The sequence below is a fragment of the Delphinapterus leucas genome, chromosome 9, assembly GCF_059928025.1.
Source record: "Delphinapterus leucas isolate spDelLeu-1000000601 "Yukka" chromosome 9, BTC_Dleu_Yukka2, whole genome shotgun sequence".
Taxonomy (NCBI): Eukaryota; Metazoa; Chordata; class Mammalia; order Artiodactyla; family Monodontidae; genus Delphinapterus; species Delphinapterus leucas.
The window spans coordinates 89,508,347-89,525,637 of record NC_143137.1 but is presented as its reverse complement, the minus strand read 5'-3'; the positions used below and the strand labels follow the sequence as shown (position 1 = coordinate 89,525,637).

General features: G+C 39.7%; 1 protein-coding gene across 2 annotated transcripts in view; it reads right to left on the bottom strand.

Moving 5' to 3' along the window:
- Positions 1-17,291, bottom strand: part of PRKAR2B (protein kinase cAMP-dependent type II regulatory subunit beta) — a 113,247-nt gene that overhangs the window by 31,767 nt on the left and 64,189 nt on the right. For both annotated transcript variants that reach the window (XM_089917816.1, XM_022554346.3), the window contains exons 3-4: positions 10,663-10,715; positions 3,416-3,499 (exon numbers count right to left, since the gene is read on the bottom strand). In XM_089917816.1, coding sequence (XP_089773942.1) covers positions 3,416-3,499; positions 10,663-10,715 — 137 coding nt within the window. The remainder of the gene's footprint in view (positions 1-3,415; positions 3,500-10,662; positions 10,716-17,291) is intronic.

Here is a 17,291-nt window from a genome sequence, read left to right as displayed (position 1 = left end):
GGTACCAACTTCTGCTCGTCCTGAGTATTTTATGAAACCATCCCTTCCCCCCTTCTCCTTAGTTGGGCGCGTTTCTTTTCCCTGGACCGCAGCACGGCTCTTTCCTGGATCCATTTCCTGGCACGGAGGGCAGTGCGGTCTCCTCACTGAGCTCTTTTCCTTTGTTCCTGACCTATCCGTCTCTCGCCTTTAACTCCACGCGCTACCCTGCCACCACAGTGACCTCAGACACACCTGACTGTTACTTTCTCTGCTTAAAATGCTACTGCCTATAGTGTGTGTCCACTGCTACGGTGCTCCTTCCTGACACGACGCGCACGTCTGAGCCCCACCACTGGACGTCTTTCACTTTAGACACCAGCGTTAACGCGCTCTGTGCTTTTCGTTCAACTGGCGATTTCCAACTCATTTTCTGAGGCTCGTCTCAGGTGGCCTCTCCAGCTTCCTGGATCCTCACGTGGGGCTGAGAGACCTTCATCCTCTCATAGCGCCCTGACCGTATTACAGCATTTATCATGTTTTACCAAATTGCTTTGTATGTGTATTTGAATCCCTCACTAAATGATAAGTTCCAAGAGCACAAGAACCATGTCTAAGTATTTTTGTGGCATCCTACGCCTTCATACAGGCCTTGGAACACAGTGGTTGGTCAAGGAATTGACCTGAAAGGAGCTGCTATATGATAGGCAGATTATATAAGTGGAATATATAATTCAATTTAAATGCATTTGGGTTATGACAAAAAATGTATACAATAAAAAACTAGAAAGCTGCTTAAAATATGAACTTAACTTAAAATCTTCAATCTGCTATGTTTGGGGAAAAATTTCTTATTCCAGGTGGTTATTTGCTGAGAAGAGTTAATTGTTACTTATTTATATTTTGTATCATTCTTAGAAGGATTTAAGATAGTAGGGAAATAAATCAAGATGGTATGAGCTCAAATTCAAAAAAGGTCTTTTGTAAACAACTATGTAAATATATTTACTTCCTCCCTATAAAACATTCAATAATGATAACTTATGAACTCTGTAATTCCATCAACGGGCTTTTTCTTTTTTGTCCCTATGAACTGTGACCTTTAAAATATATATATTGAAGACCTTCATCAGAGCAGCAAAATCTAAAAAAAGGCTTAAAAAACACCTATGTTTATAAAAATAACCATTTTAGTTAAAGATGCTCCCTGCCAGAATATACCAGGAAAAGTTTTTTTTTTAATTATTTTAAATGCAACCAAAATTTTCACAATGCTTTAAAAGAGTTAAAGTTGAAATGGCAAGAAAAATCAATTTAATTTAGAGGATGGAATAGAATAGGCAGCATGCCAGGAAATTATCACTGGCAGTGATTTCACTCATGCCTGTTCATCACGTAGTGTTTGACTCCACAGTATCACTGTTCGGTCACTGCTGAAGCATTAAAATACTGGTTGAATTGAATAGGGAAGCATGCAAACAAAATAACATATGGTAGTACCAAAATACTGACCTCGAACATTTTCACATTGGGCTCTGGTCCTTCCTACTCAAAGTATGGTTGTGGGCTGACAGCGTTGCCATCACCTGGGACCTTGTGAGAAATGCAGACTCTCAGGCTCCACTACTGATCTACTCAACCAGAATCTGCATTTTTAACAAGATCTTCTGATGATATATAGGCCTTTTTTTTTTTTTTTTTTGCGGTACGCGGGCCTCTCACTGCTGTGGCCTCTCCCGTTGAGGAGCACAGGCTCCGGACGCGCAGGCTCAGGGGCCATGGCTCACGGGCCCAGCCGCTCTGCGGCATGTGGGATCTTCCCGGACCGGGGCACGAACCCGTGTCCCCTGCATTGGCAGGCGGACTCTCAACCACTGCGCCACCGGGGAAGCCCGATATATAGGCATATTAAAGCTTGAGAAGCACTGTTTTTGGTGACCCTGAAATTCTCCCATGCAAAGCTCTGGCCTGAAAATACAGAACCTTCTTGGCTAGGGCCTACCCCTAAGGATAAAACTAAGGATTAATTCCACAGCTGTCTTCTGTGTGCATCTGAAGCAAAAGAATTAAATACTTAGTTTAGTTCCAATAGCAAAATTATCATCTTATACACACATAAAGTTGTATCTTTCCACTAATAATTATTTGGTCTCATTCTGGTGGGAGATCATTAGAGATCATAGTTTCATGTCCTTTATTTCACAGAATCATTATCATTCTAGATAAATGAAATCTGAGATTACTTGGAAGCCCATCAAAATTTCACAAGTTCCTTTTAGTCACTTATTCTACTATTTAATACTACCAGGAAGATTTTCCATTCATAAAAGAAATTCCTAAATTTTCTATCTTAATCTCATCTCTTATTCTTCCATTATGAGAGAGAACCACCAGCAACCCTTTCTTTAGAGCTCCTAGTTTTGCAGACTTGGTGATAACTCTAGAGGACGTGGATCAAAGTGGACAAAAGTTGTATTATGTGGCCCTAAAATAAAATCTCCAAAGTCACACAATATAATCTGTGATCCTGGAGGACATAATATTAGCATAAATGGTATTAGAAACAAAAGAGCTTTTAAAAATAATTTCAGGGTATAATATGACCCAGCATAGAAGACACTGTATAAAGCAGTACTTTCCTCTTTATAAAAATGGCCTTTTTAAAAAGACCTCATCTTAAAAGAGTGGGTCTTGATTAATGCGTTCTTCTCTAGGGCATCAATCCGAAAACTATTAAGATGTTGGGTTTGACCAAAAAAAGAATCGAGGTAAGTTACCAAAGTTGACTCAGGTTTCACATGGGTAACACGGCAGCAGGGCCTCTTTCCCAACTGACCATATAGCAGTGAATAAGCATAATCCATGATGAAGGAAGCAGAGCATTTAGGTCAGGGTGAAGAGCAAAGTCTGAGCAGTACGGTCATTCTAGAAATACACCCCAAACCAAAGACCAGAGATTTCAAAATCTTTACAAAGAAAAAAAAATCCCTCTACCTTTAAAGCCAAGTAAAACTTTACTTTAAAAATATGTATAATATGAAAGTCATACATTAAAATAATGACTATTACTGACTGGTGAAAGAGGCATTCCCCCATGGGCCCTGCACATCCCTACGTGTTCCTGTTGAGTGGGCAAAGAATGCAAAGTCTTAACCTCTCTTCACCTGGGCCACTTCTCAGGGCTGTGTTTGCAGCAAGTAACCTTGAGGCATGAGAAGCCTTCCGCCGAGAAACAGGCGCTCACTCCTTGCTATGACAGCAGTGACCTCCCCAGCTCCTAGAACACAACCCACTTCCTGTGCAGACATCTGCAGTGGGGCCTTTACATCGCCCTGGGTGATGTTAGCTTGTAAAGAGGGTGAAATCCAAGATCCTGCACGGTTCTCCACACGGACACTGAAAAAAAAACGTTGCTACTATTGAGATTTTATCTTACCGGATCCAGGTTCTTAAACAGCAAGATGTCTTTGCAAGCTTCTTGCAATCGATTTCTTTGATCGTCAGTTTTGGGATGTATAATCTAGAAGGACACCAAATTAACAATTAGTCTACTCACCTTGCTCTTAAGGGATAAAATTTCCTAGCAGGATATTAGAAGGAAGAACGGTTAGTGCTGAGGTTCACTTTAGGTGACTAGACATTAACTACCAGCCTGCTAAATAGGGGAAGGTAATACAGTTCGTCTCAGGGAGGTGGTGTACATTCATCAATACAGTATTTGAAAGTTTTTCAAAGGAGTGTTTCCCCCAGGTTAGCAAGGTCATTCTGTGAGGGTCTGCATTGGCTAATCACTAAAGACACCAAGGCTCCAGCCAGCGGGAACAAACAAAAGGACAACTTGTTGTAACAGCTATGTTGAAAATCTACACACTGCCTTTATTCTGCTTAATACTCTTTAATACTGTTTCATACTCTTTACCACTGAATTTAATACTCTTTCAGGATGTAGCTCTTTCCTTCAAAACTTGATAAAGTTTCTAGAAGTGAGTAAATTCTTACCTGTATATTGCATTAGATGTTAAATACATTTTTATGCACAATGTATATAAAATAACTACGCCCACGGAGATTGCTTTTCCACAGGGAGCAAGCAATCACGCGCTGTCACACCAAGGATACTATGGATCTGAGGGAGAATGAATCCAACAGTCCTGGTGCGCTCATCTGAGAACGAGTTCAAAGAAAACCAGTGTACTATTTGCTCAGAAACTTTCATTCCCGAGGGTAAAGGCCAACAGAAGGCCTTCTGTAAGTGCGGCCGGCCAACTCTCCTGAGTCCCTTCCGACCAGCAGAAGGCTCACGGACTTGGCCCCCAAGGCCCATTCTTCTGCGAACGCGGGTACTGTGTAACTGTAAGATGAGTCTGCGAGGCAAGAGATGGTCCTAAAAGCAGAAGACATCGAGTTGGTCTCCTGGAGACCCATACACCACCTTTTCCTATTCTGACGTTGACACACAGAGTGACTGGAAGAGATGCTGAAGAGCAGGAGCCCCACCATCACAGCAACCAGGATCAGGCAGCGGTGAGCTCTGTGCCCGTGAATGCATCAAAACGCGCGACGGGAAATTAAAATTGGCATTTCAAACCCATCTCACATGGCTAAAAATCAGAGGCCCAAGAACAATTGAGGAAATGTACGGTATATGTGTACTATTTATGTGTGTACTGCTTATATACTATACACACACAAAAAAGCAGTATACACAGTATACTGCTACATACTATTAGCCAGTGAGAGAGGACGTTGCTGCAGTTTTTCCTCTAAGGGTAAGGGATATGCAAATTTTTGTTTCCTATCTAATCAATATTCACCTCAACCTAGATTCTACGACGGCACGTGGACCCAGAAAAAGCAGATCCTCCTGCCTAAGAACTCACTGCTATACAAAAAACTTAAAAAATTTGGATATGAACTAAATCATGCCAACCGAAATTCACACGTGCCTACTTCAAATAAGGAAGGCTAACACAATAAAACAAAAAGTTATTTCTCACTTCACAAAAGCCATCTGGAACTTCGAACTGAAGCAATCATAAACGTTTGCCTGCTGAGCAGCTCTATCCTCAGAGAGAAAAGGTTGGGGATAACGTGTCGCTGATGTTGAAATGACTTCCTAGGCCCAAGATGGAGCCACCTCTGCCCGGGGTGCCACGTCAGCAAACCAAAGCTCAGATAACTCTCGTGTCCCTATAAATGCCCCGCTTTGCCAGAAACACAGTGTATCCAGTCAGCCAATCCCCAAAAGCCAAGCCAAATCTGGGCTCTACGCTTACTTCCTTGTTCCTTACTCTTTATCCTATAAAAGCTTCCTACCCTCCACCCCATTTTGCAGCTCTCTGGACCCTTGGGAATGGAGACTGCCCACTTCGTGCAGTGTTAAATAATGTTTGTATCACTTAAACTGTCTTTTTAAATCATTTTTAACACCAGCTTGTACCTGCTTTACCCTTGTCATCAATTTGTCTTTCTCTCCTGACCCATTCACTTTGTAGTAACACCTCACACAAAACCCCACCTTCTGCTTTGCGGCCACCTAGAGGGGTGGGATAGGGAGAGTGGGAGGGAGACGCAAGAGGGAGGGGATGTGGGGATATATGTACACGTATAGCTGATTCACTTTGTTATACCACAGAAACTAACACACCATTGTAAAGCAATTATACTCCAATAAAGATGTAAAAAATATATATATAATGGAAAAGAATCTGAAAAAATTATATATATAATTGAATCACTTTGCTGTACACCTGAAACGTTGTAAATCAACTATATGTCAATAAAAATTTTTTTAAAACCCACCTTTTTCCTCTTCTTTCTCTCTGCAGCTACTCCTCTTCTTATGAATTCATATGTCCAAATCTTGTTTCTCCATCCTGCCACCCCTACTACTGTCTACTGCCTTCCTCTTTGTTTCCCTTTTTCCTTTCTTCTGTCTACCTGCCATCACTCCTCAGTGCCCAGAGTCCATTATCTATCATAGCCTCCACCCCCGGCCATGAAAATCCTGCTCTGCGTCCTGGAAAGCAAACAGTCAGAAATCGGGTGAATCTTTGAAGCTCTGGCTCCCCTGCCCTGTACCAACTGCTCAGAAGACGCTCTCCTACTTCTACAGACTCATTTCCTTCTGTTGGGTTTGGTGTGATCCGACATACAAGATCTGCATCTGGATAACTAAGGCCTCGGCAATGTGCCCGAATGTGATTTTTATTATACTAGAGGCCACTTTGTTTTTTATTAAAATTTATTTCTGATTTCAGGATAAAAATCTTATTGGTTAAACAAATACTGATGTAGCACTTACTATGTGCCGAGCACTGTTTTAAGGGCTTTAAAAATTTAAAAAGGGCTTTATTACTAGCTTTATCCTAGTAAGAGACCCCATGAAGCAGGTGAATGCTAAGTGAAATGAGTCAGACAGAGAAAGACAAATACTGTGTGATCTCTCAAGAGAAAAAAAGTAAGAAAATTAACTGGCCCGGGTAACTTCTTCCATGTCACAGTTCAGAAGCTGTAGAGCTGGGATTCACCGCAGCTGTAGGCTGGCCACAGAGTTCATACCAGAAACCAGGGTCAGCAGACCATGGCCTGAAGGCCAAATTTCTTTTTGCATGACCCCTATGCTAAGAATGATTTTACATTTTTTAATGATTGGGGGAAAAAATCAAAAGAATGTTTCCTGACACATGAAAATTATATGAAATTCAAATTCAAATGTCCAGAAATAAAGTTTTCATGGGTCACAGCCACAGCCGTTCATTTATGTGTTGTCTATGTCTGTTTTCCTGCTATAACAGCAGAGCTGAATAGTTGTGACAGAAACAGCACGGCCCCCAGAGCCTAAAGTATTTATTCTCTGAAAATAGAAAAATTCCCCCCAAAAAAAGCTTTACAGGAAAAGTCTGTCAACTCCTGCCATAACCTCTGTTGCCTTTCAATTAAAAAAAAATTAGAAAAACAATAAGTAACACTGACTTACATGTTTTCTTTAAAGGAAACACCGTGCATCTATTTTGTTAAGCAAGGCAAGTCTGTACAAGATATTTTCATACCTGTCCAATCTATTCTCCACACAGAGGTGAAAATAATCTTTTAAAAGTTTAAATCAGAACACCGTATTCTCCAGATTAAAACCTCAATGGAGTCCATCACATTCACAGAGAATTAATCCCCACTCCTTCTCCACCCTCACCTCAGCCACTCAGCCTCAGCCACAGCTGCCTTTATTCAGAGCCTCCGACTCCTCCCACTCTGATGGGCTTGGGTCAACCCAAAGTGCACTCCTGGGCTTTTGGCAAGACACTCTCCACGTACATCCTCTGGTCTCACTTCAAGGAGCCCTTCTCCAACTATTCCATTTCATTAGGGACGCTGTTGATCTGGGGGGTTTGGTTTGGTTTTAATTCCTACACCCTGTTACACTGTCTTTTTAGCACTTCATATTTTGTGACTGTTAATCTACTAGCTTGTGGTCGGCTTCTGCTATTAAGACTCTAAGCTCCAAGATGGCAAGAACTCCATCGTGCTCACCACTGTATACCCAGCACCCGGCCAGATATGCAGAAGGCACTCCCAAAACACTTCAGGGAATAACAGAAGAAAGAAATGCTCCACTCTTAAATTTACCAGCTCTTCTCTGCCAGTTTCTACATGCTAGATGCATATAACCCTTATATTTTCATTTGTTAAAGGTATTCCAACCAAAATCTAATTTGTTGTTTTCCAAAATCAGTCTTAAGTGTTTGAATTTTCTTTGAATACATATCAAAGAATAAGTATCTATTTATACTACTCTGAGATTTTGGGATTTGATAATATAAATAGGGTCTCTAAAATAAGACAAAATGTCCAAATGAAATGTTAGTTTATCAAAATACACTTCATGTTTTCCTTACAGACATTTTCCAGTATCAGTTTAGAGCCAATTAAATTTTGAAATCTGTAATAATCATTTCCAAGGGCTATGGTACAAGTGCCTTATAGTATCTAAGACAAAAAATATTAAAATATTTTAATATTTATTAAAATATTTTAATATTTATTAAAATGTTTAATATTTTATTTTAGTATGTAAAAAAAAATTACAGTTTTTAGTAGAGAAGAGTCAACCTAATGGAGAACCCAAGACACTTCATTATAATGATTATATATCATTAATAAATTAATTTAAAAATTAAAGTAACATTGAAGGGTGTTACAGGGACAACTCAGGGTGAATGCCCAACCCACAAAGATGCCTCCTTCTCTAGGAACTGCCCTCATTTATTTTTTTAAACATTTTTAAAAAGTTTAAGCATTAAAAAAAAAATTTAAGTATGGTTAATTTACAATGTTATGTTAGTTTCGGGTATACAGCAAAGCGATTCAGTTATATATATGTATATATACCTATATATATTTTTTCAGATTCTTTTCCATTATAGGTTATTACAGGATATTGATTATAGTTCCCTGTGCTACAGTAGGTTCTTGTTGGTTATCTATTTTATATATAGATAGTACTGTGTATATGTTAATCCCAAACTCCTAATTTATCTCCACCCCACCCCGTTCTTCCCATTTGGTAACCCTAAGTTTGTTTCTATGTCTGTGAGTCTATTTCTGTTTTGTAAATAAGTTCATTTACATCATTTTAGATTCCACATATAAGTGATATCATATGATACTTGTCTCTCTCTGTCTGACTTACTTCACTTAATAGAATAATCTCTAGGTCCATCCATGTTGCTGCAAATGCCATTATTTCATTCTTTTTTATGGCTGAGTAATATTCCCTTGTATATATGTACCACATCTTCTTTATCCATTCCTTTGTCAGTGGACATTTAGGTGGCTTTCATGTCTTGGCTGTCGTAAATAGTGCTGCTATGAACATAAGGGTGCATGTGTCTTTTTGAATTAAGAGTTTTCTCTGGGTATATGCCCAAGAGTGGGCTTGCAGGATGCCCTCATTTATAAGTGGGGTCCCCCAGCCAAAGTCAAGTCTGTGAGAAACTCTCCACAGGGAAGCTGGGATTTTGAACTGAGAGAGACACAATAAGAGTGACGGGCAGCTGAGTCCCTTTCAATGTCGATACTCTTAGGTGCTGCACGAATGCTGTGAAAGGACCCCAGAGGGGGCTGGCTCCTGCCTCCTAGCCACAGCCTAGGGTTTTCTTTAACACTTTCAGGAATTCTACAAGATATCCAAGCATATGTCCAATAATTCCCCAATGTTTTCTTTTGTATTTAATCTCAGTGTGATTGTTTTTTTCCCACAGCCAAATGAATTTTAACTGGTATAGCCTCCCCAACAAGACTGTCAGAAATTAGTTGGAGTGATCCAGCCAAACCACCTTATCAATCACGTGGACCAAGTGGTAGCTAACAGTTTTCGAGTTTATGAGATACTGTATATTGTTTTCAAACTGTATTTTTAAATGTTCTTTCCAATTTAGATTTTTACTAAGCTAAACAAGCTCATCAAACATCTCAAGTATCAAGTTTTATCATATACATTTATACACAAAGAACACTGTCTTCGAAGTCACCCACTAGTGTTTCTGCGAGATACATAAATAAAGTGTAGGAGAGGGGAGGGTTTTTCAGACTACATGGAGGGGTAACAGCACATTACACATTAGAGACGATACCTTGATCCTAAGGCAACATAATTTTCAGACTGGAATTTATGGACCTGATCAAAATATGTAAGTTATGGTACTGAGAAATGAACACTGCAAGTCTGGTGCTGCGAATCCCCATGGGGACAGGAGTGAAATGGGATTTTCTCCAAAATCTTACGTGTCATTTAAAGCTCCTGATCTTTCTACCACTGGATTTTATTTACATTTCAGGGAGCTTAATGATGCAATGACTTAGGGATCCAGTATCTGCTTTTCTATATTAAAACTCAATCTTACTTTAGTATTTTTCAGAGCTACAGAAACAGATTTTTGTTTTTATTTAAGGCCAAATAGAAGAAAACAAACTTTTGCAAAGTATGTACTCAAAAAAAAAAAAAAAGTACATGATTACTTTCCATTTCCAGGCTCAGTAATCTCCTATTGAGTTTACTTTCTACTAAATAAATAATAGGAGAATGGAGCTAAAGGACACAGCTTAAAAACTGTTTCAAACCAAACTGGACAAAGTCTTGCGAAAACTTTAAGACCTCCAAGAAATCAGCTTCTGAGCAAACTATCAGACTCACAGATTTTAAAACACAGTAACTGCTGTACTGACATTTTAGATGTAATTTTACTGTGATTTTTTGTTGTTGTTTCAGAGTAAGCTCCTGTTGTGATAAAACAGTAGGAGCAGAAGGCTTTTCCCAGCGTTTTTCTTTCCTAGAAATACTTACTTGTCTAAGAAAAATAACATTATCACTTTGGGAAAGATAGCTAAAAACATTTTTCATCACAGACTATATTTTTGCAAGAGAAATCAAACCACAACTTCAGTGAGTTTTTATGTTCATCTTTCCTCTCATCCAAAGAGAGAGATGCTTTGGATTGAAGTAATTATACAGAACATGAAGAAGACGTAAACTATCAGGAGATAAGACTAGGAAAAGAAACAGTCAAAATAATTCCATTATGCCCCCTGTTAACCTATATGCCTGTTAACATCTTTTCTATTATTATTTTCTTTATCCAATACGGGAGTATAATTTAAAATTAACGCATTCAGTACATTACATACCCTGGACTCAGCATCGTCTTCTTCTTCATCAGGATTATAAGCTTCTGCACATACTATAAAAATAAAAATGGACATTTTAAAGATTCCTTCACCAAGAAACATGCTACAATAAATATATCTTGAAAAATCAGTGAACAAAAAGAGGGCTGTGGTGTAAAAAACCATTAATTCACCTCATCCAGGGCAAGCAGTCTACCCCCCAAAGCCAGTTTGCTATTGCAATTTATAAGGAATTTACTAAAATATAAAGCTGCACTTTAAGACACTGATAACTGCTTCCTTTCTCTTATTCAGAGAAACATAGCTAACCTCTTTCACCTTCATTTCCAAGCTACAGAAATGCATAAGATCAAAAAATTACCTGAAAGAACACACACAAAGTCTAAGTCTGCTTTGAAATGATCAATTTAATCAAGCAGTTATCAGTAACTTTCATAAATTATCATAACTCAATCTTCCAGGAACAAATGCTATTAATATTTTGCATATTCCTTTCCAGTCTTTATTCTGAGCTGAGTTCATACCGCATCCACAATTTTAAAACCTGCTGTTTCATTTAACACTTAAGAATTCTGTATGTCATTAGAAACATTTTGTAAATATTGTTTTAAGGATTGCTAACTAGTTACCATAAGCTATAATTTACCACACCCCTAATGCTAGACACGAAGCTGGCTTCTGTTAACAAACAACCTTGCAATAAACATCTTCATGCATAAACATTTGTCTACATTTCAGATTATGCTGTGGAATTATTCCCAAATGTTATTTTGGGGGCTAAAAGGTATGACAACTTTTAAGGCATATTTATCACCATGTTTCCTCCCAATGGGATTATACCCATCCAGTGTCCTATAAGCAATGTGTAAGGAGACTCCTCTAAACGGTACCGCAGACTTAGATATTAATGCTCAAACTCTCTGCCAATTTAAATGAAAAAAAGATCTAAATTTTTAAGTATTACTGAATTTGAACAATGTTCAAATGATTGTAAGTTGACTGTATTTCCTCTTTTGTCCCTATGTCTGAGGCATTTATTTTTGTATTTGGTTTTCTTTCTGACTTACACCAGTTTCTCAATACCACTTTGTCATATTTCTTATAATCATTTTATCCAGTTTGCTTTTTTTTTGGCCACACCATGTGCCTTTCAAGATCTTAGGTACCCGACCAAGGATTGATCCAGGGCCATGGCAGTGAAAGCACAGAGTCCTAACCAGGGGACGACCAGGGAATTCCCTCCAGTTTGCTTTTTAACTATAATTACCAAGTTTTTTTTGTCTTTGTTTTTTTGATCAATTATGCATGCTGTTTGTTTTTAATGTAATGACATCAGGGAAGAAAATTCCCCAATATGATTTAAACCCCAATATGATGTTTAAAATTTTAAACATCACAAAAGTACCACTGCTTCTGAGTTTGGTATTTGTAAATCTTCTTTACTTGCAAATCTACAGATCTGTAACTTCTCTTCTTTCAGTTTGTAAAGGTAGACCTTTTTACATTTACCCTTTAATCCATGTGGACTTGATTCTGGCATGGATGTAGAAATAAGAGCAGAGGACAGTTGAAAGGCTGACAAATGTCTTTCCAGGGGCCTTAGGATGGTCTCAGGAGTACTGTCATCTTTAGCTCAACGACTGTCATTACTATTACAAAACCTGCCGGTAGCTTTCTTTTCTCCAGGTATTGCTCTATACACCTGAGCCAGTGAGCGCTTCTTAACCAGGGCCTATTCTGCCCCCCAGCATGACATTTAGGCAATGTCTGGAGACATTTTGGTTGTCACAGTTGTGGGAGGTTAAGAGGAAGCTGCTGGGGGAGGCTAGGGATGCTGCTAGACACCCCGCCCTGCACAGTACAGCTCCCTCCCCGCCTCTCCCCAAGAAAGAATGACCTGGTCCAAAATGTCAACAGTGCTGAAGCTGAGAAACCCTGACCTGGTGTACATTTTCCCCTTCAATCTCGCAACAACCCTAAGATAGGTGTCATATCACCACCTGGCAGATGAAAGAACAGGGCACAGTTACGTATCTTGGCCAACATCACACAACATCGTACATCATCTTGTAGCACCACAGGACTTGACCCTAGGGCTGTCTCGCTGACTCCAAAGGCCTTGTTCTTTTTTTTAATGTTTTAGAAAGCGGCTTTATTGAGATATAATTCACATGCCATACAATTCACCCATGAAAAGCGTGCATTCAATGCTTTTTGGTATACTACATTATTAACTTTTAAAAACTGTGGCAGAATATATATAACACAAAATTTGCCATTTTTAAGTATACAATTCAGTGGCATTAAGTACATGCACAATGTTGTATAACCACCACCACTATTTATATCCAAAACTTTTTCATTACCCTAAGCAAAATCTCTGAAACCATAAGGCAGCAACTCCCCATTCCTCCTGTCCCCCGCCCCTGGTAACCTCTAATCTTCTTTCAGACTCTATGAATTTGACTATTCTAGGTACCTCGCGTAAGTGGAATCATATAATATTTGTCCTTTGTGGCTGGCTGATTTCATTTAGCATGATGGCTTCCAGGTTCATCCATGTTGTAGCAGGTGTCAGAACCTCTTTCCTTTTTATGCAAAGGCCTTGTCCTTAACCGCTGTTCCGTGCATGACGGCTTTGGTGAATTCACCAGCTCAATGCCTGGACATCAGCGTTCCGCCTCAGAAACCTAACAGAAGGGGACCGTCTTCCCGGGACAGGCTCCCATTAAAGAACCTCACTGACGCATATCACCAGAATGCCAGCTTAGTAACTAACTTCCTGAATCAGTACGGAGTCAGCGTGACCAGCCAGCTCTGTCCCTGCAGGAAGACCACAGGAGAAGCCAAATCACAATAAAAAGGTTCCTTGGTGAGAAGGAGATGGGAGGAAGAGAGAGTCTGTCAAATAAATTGACTATTGAATGCGTCAGTCTGGGACAGCCCAAGGCATCCATACACAGTACACATGGTCCTGCTCCTGTGGCCCAGACTCTTGAACTGTGTTGCTGCAACTTTCCTAAAAGCAGGACAGCATCTACCTCTAAAGCTTGGCTCCGTAACTTTCTGTTTCCATGTTTGACCAACCTCACTGGCAGGACTGACACATAATTTGCAGGGCTCAGTGCAAAATGAAAATATACACCCGTTTTCAAAAGTTAAGATTTTTAAGAGGGCAAGAGCAGAACACTAAACCAAATTAGAGGCCCTTGTGAGGGTGGGGTCCGTGAAGTCAACCACTGTCATAGGATCTATATGTTCAGTGAGGTGACAGCGTCGATAAGACACTATGTTCTTTGAGGTAACCTGTTATATAGAGCCTTGACCCATTAGTGTTGATCTTAAGTTTTAATTCACAGAATGAAATCTTAATCCTCTAATTTCTAAGTTTCAAGCCCCTAAATGCTGACTAAAAATCATCACTAGTAAGAATCTATTTTCTTTCTAAATAACTTATCAATTGCCCCAGTATTATTTATTACTTAACACCCTTCTGATCTGTGATACCTACCTTATTGCATGTTTGTTTATTTCTGGGCTATCCATTTCATTGAACCATTTATTGTGCCAATATTACAAGGTTTAGTTCTTGGCACTGATGTGCAATTGTTTCACTATATTAAAATTCACCTACTGCCACCTCCTACACCCAAATCAAAATACAGCACCTGCAGTTTTGTGCACAGCCATGGTGGCTCACACCTCCTTATTTTCACTGACACAGTCTCCTCCTCTCCAAGCCATCCCTTCTCTCCAGCCCCAACTAAAAAGTCAGATTAAGAGTCACCTGTTGACCTCTCACCTACACAGGGGCTAACTCAGGATACCCCACTGCTGTGCTCCCTTTGCACTGTCCCTAGAGTGTGGGCACAGCTCATTACCATCACCTACCACACTTCACTCTACCAAAGACATTACCACCTGTTGCCCCTTCAGGCTGGAACTGCAGCCCTTCAGGGACTGACTGTGTGCTTTGTTCATTTCTATATTTCCCTGGCACTGACCTGGCACAGTGCCTGGCTCAATGCATTTTTTTGAATGAATGACTGACTGATGAACAAACAAGTTTGACAGTCCTTGAAGGCAAACACAATGTCTCTTTTAAACATCTCCCAATAGTCTACCTGTATTATACACTCTCAAACAAACACACGTAGAATGAATGAATGAATGAATAAAAAGTTGTTCTTTTTTGTTAAAATATCCTACACCATTTGTCCAAAAAAATGGGGACAGAGAGGCTGAGTGAAAATGAGGACCTTTTATCTTGTTCACCAAGGGGCCAAGCACAGAGATTAGGAGTTCAGTAAATATCTATACAAGGAATGAATGGATGAAATTCAGGGGCCAAGCACAGAGATTAGAAATTCAGTAAATATCTATACAAGGAATGAATCTATGTCTAGATGGACCCTCAAACCAAAGCCTCCAGATAAGCTGAGCTGCCTCGAATGTTTTTCTGAATTGTGCCCCCTGCCTCCTGGGCAATCTGAAATTGAGCTGAAGCTATAGCTATATATTCTATTCTTTGTTTGGCAATTACACAGTAATGAAGAGCAGAGTCTTTTTCTTTATGTGAACCCTACATTGAGTTTTTCCTGTCATGTTGTGCATATATGTATTTTGATAATACATTAGTCATCTAGAATGCTCCAAGAATTTAAGTAGTTTCCCACATTGCAGACAGTGTAATGTGCACTGGTGCAGCCAGACAACTGTAGACAAGGGACAAGGGTTTTTTTCCTCCTGGTGCCAAATACATGTTGTCTTTTCCAACACCATTTCTCCAACTCTCTGACACCAACCGAATGTCCAACAATTCAATTCAATTCTGACACTACCTACCCGCAGTTAGCATCAGATCCCACACGTTAAAGGGCTCAGTCCCACAAGAGTGCCCCCACTTCAGACACCAATCACAATTCCCAAGCTACCCATACTTCTGACCGACCAGCTGTAAACTGGGGGGTCCCACGACACCCTCCTCAGGTTTGATAATTCACTAGAATGACTCAGGAAGTGCTTTCCTTACTCTTACTGGTTTATTACAAAGGATACAACTCAAGTACAGCCAAATGGATGAGATGCTCAGAGCAAGATATAGCGGGAGGGGGTCAATGCCCTTTCTGGGTGTGCCACTCTCCCAGCTCTTTGATGTGCTCCCCATTGTGCAAGCTCTCTGCACCCTGTCATTTAGAGGTTTCTATGGAGGTTTTATTACATGGGCACCAAGTGTTAAATCATTGGCCTTTGGTGATTAAACCCATCTCCACTCTCTCTCCCCTTCTCCGAGGTTGGGCTGAAAGCTCCAAGCTTCCAATCAAAGTTTGGTCTTTCTGGGACCAGCCCCCATTCTGAAGTTATCCAGGAGCCCCTGAGCCAAGAATCACTGGTTAGCACACCAAAGAAACTCAGGAGATCCCCAGGGTTTTGGAAGCTCTGTGCCAGGCGGTGGGACAAAGACCAAGTTAGCCCTCTTATTATACCACACAAGGGATTACACCAACTCCCAGGGTTTTTCACCAAGTGCCCACTATACTTTGTCAGGAATGTATAAAAATCAGTACAGTCAAAACAACTGTGACCTGGACAAGTTTACATAACCCTGTGCGCTCTGACAAAGCTAACAAAGAATAAAGGAAGCAGACCGAGCCCCATGAATCACTGGGCACGGAGCCTTGCACACAGTATACCCTCAATAAATATTTGCTGAAGGAATCAAAAGCAAATGTGGCCTGTACAGAAAGACTGCATGGTTTAGAGGCCTAAAACCTAGGGAAAAATGGACTTCTACAAAATATATGAAATTTACTTTCCCAATGTTCTCAATACACTAAGATTCCAGCACACTTATTTAAATGATAATCAGATTAAAATAAAGCTATTATAAAAGCACAGGTGTATTAGACAACAGAGTTCTGATTCAATATGGTTAAACTTAGCTTATTGAAGTGGAAATGTCCTCCTACAAAGGGAGATAAATGTACCTTTTACAAATACTAGTTTAAGGCATGCATTTTCCAACAAGAAGATTAGCTGGAGGAAGGGGCAAAAAAAACAACAACCCTTGTTTTTCAATGTAAAACACAGATATACATGCAATTCTTAACCAGATATATAGTATATCTATTGTATTAAAGTCTCATGGGGGGTGTGGCAGTTAGGGAGAAAAAGTCTAAGAAGACTTGGGGTAGACGCAATGATACAAATAAGATTGCGCAACACGGGTATACAGGTCTACTAGTTATAAGTAAAGGGAAGAGGCACAATGACAAGGCATAGACTTTCCCCCTCCCCGCTTCACTCACATTTTTGCCCAGGTAACTTGGTACCTATCCGCTGTGACATATCAGTGATCACCTTAGAGTGTAATTCACAAAGCAAAAGCATTTGGACAATATGTCAAAATACAGAAGTTCACATTTAGATCCCAAATCACATTCAAGCAAAAGGACCCAGAGGAAATCTGATTTATTCATTCAAAAAAAAAGTTTTTGAAATGTGGGAGGTGATGCAAAAAAGAAAGATGCAAAATACCTATATTATCACTCTGTATTATACTATGTAAGTTGTTACATCTATGTATTTTATATCACTTTATTTTTTTAATTTTTATTGAAATATAGTTG